At 40.5% G+C, this 1,550-nt stretch overlaps 1 protein-coding gene across 2 annotated transcripts in view; it reads left to right on the forward strand.

The window, feature by feature from the left end:
- Positions 1 to 1,550, forward strand: part of Baz1a (bromodomain adjacent to zinc finger domain 1A) — an 81,289-nt gene that overhangs the window by 66,961 nt on the left and 12,778 nt on the right. For both annotated transcript variants that reach the window (XM_013347274.2, XM_026782398.1), the window contains exon 20: positions 267 to 403. In XM_013347274.2, coding sequence (XP_013202728.1) covers positions 267 to 403 — 137 coding nt within the window. The remainder of the gene's footprint in view (positions 1 to 266; positions 404 to 1,550) is intronic.

Below are 1,550 nucleotides of genomic sequence, written 5' to 3' on the forward strand. Positions count from 1 at the left end.
ACTGACACCTGAGGCTGTCCTCTCCTTCACTTAGGTGAGGGGCATGAGTGCGCGCACACACACACACACACATGCGCACACGCGCGCACACGCACACACGCACACACAACACTGACACCTGAGGCTGTCCTCTCCTTCACTTAGGTGAGGGGCATGAGTGTGCGCACACACACACGCGCACGCACACACTTTGGAAGGATGAGTAGGTCCAAGTTTCACCTGATTGTGATTTTCAGTACCATAAACTGTTGTTATTTTAATTGTAGACTTTTGGGGATTAAAACAGAAACTCCAAGTACCAGCAGTACACCGCAGTCAGTGAGCAATGTGGTTCATTATCTGGCTATGGCCCTCTTTCAGATAGAACAGGGCATCGAGCGGCGTTTCCTCAAAGCTCCACTTGGTGAGTATCTTCTTATTACTAATTACATAAGAGCCCTATGGGCTGGCATGAAATTGATAGACTCATATAATGAGCTTGAAACTGTTTTCGCTGTTTAAAAGATGAGCTTTTCAGGTAAGATGTATTTTAAATAATGCCTAGATACTGCTTTCTGGCTTATTCTAAATAAACAATTGTTCTAGTAAATGCTTTTAAGACTATTCCTTTTTGTAATGTTTCAAAAAGATTACCAAAATGTATTATCCAGACTTCAAATAATATAAATTATATAAAAACAGGATTTTCTAAGTGACTTAAATTTTTTTGTTATTGATTTAAATCTATATCACTTGAAGATTTGGTTTAAAAATAAGTATTACCCAAGAAATGTCCAGTCAGAAATATAAAGTGTTAGGACTACAGATGAGGATTTGTTCTGACATTTGTAGTGTGTGTGTGTGTGTGTGTGTTGCTGGGGATTGTACCCAGTACCTCATGCGTGCCACGAAAACACTCACTGAGCTGCAGTTTGTGGCTAGAATGAAAGAAATAATACTGTCTACCAGTTTTGGCTATTCATGCAATTATGCAATTTTTTTCTTTAGGTTTTGGTTTTTTTTTGAGACAGGGTTTCTCTGTAGCTTTGGAGCTTGTCCTGGAACTGGCTCTTGTAGACCAGGCTGAACTCACAGAGATCCGCTTGTCTCTGCTGGGATTAAAGGTGTGCACCACCACCTGGTGCAATTATGCAATTTAATAGGCTTTTTAGGGCCAACCTAAGAACCTAATTATTATGTCTTCAGAAAATATGAATTTTAAATTCTTCGTCAGACTTTAATAAATCGTCATCTTAAAAAGATATGATAGCACATGCCTTTAATCTCAGTGCCAGCGAGGCAGGCAGGTGGGTCTCTGAGTTTAAGGCCAGCCTGGTTTACACATAGTCAGTTCTAGGCCAGTCAGGGCTGCATAGTGAGACTTTCTCTTTAATTTTTTTTTCAAGAAGTTTATATTTCATTGGGATTATAGAGATTTTAAAAAATTCCTTTCTGGGGCTGGAGAGATGGCTCATTGGTTAAGAGCATTGCCTGCTCTTCCAAAGGTCCTGAGTTCAATTCCCAGCAACCACATGGTGGCTCACAACCACTTGTAATGAGGTCTGGTGCCC

The sequence above is a fragment of the Microtus ochrogaster genome, chromosome 1 (assembly GCF_000317375.1).
Source record: "Microtus ochrogaster isolate Prairie Vole_2 chromosome 1, MicOch1.0, whole genome shotgun sequence".
NCBI lineage: Eukaryota > Metazoa > Chordata > Mammalia > Rodentia > Cricetidae > Microtus > Microtus ochrogaster.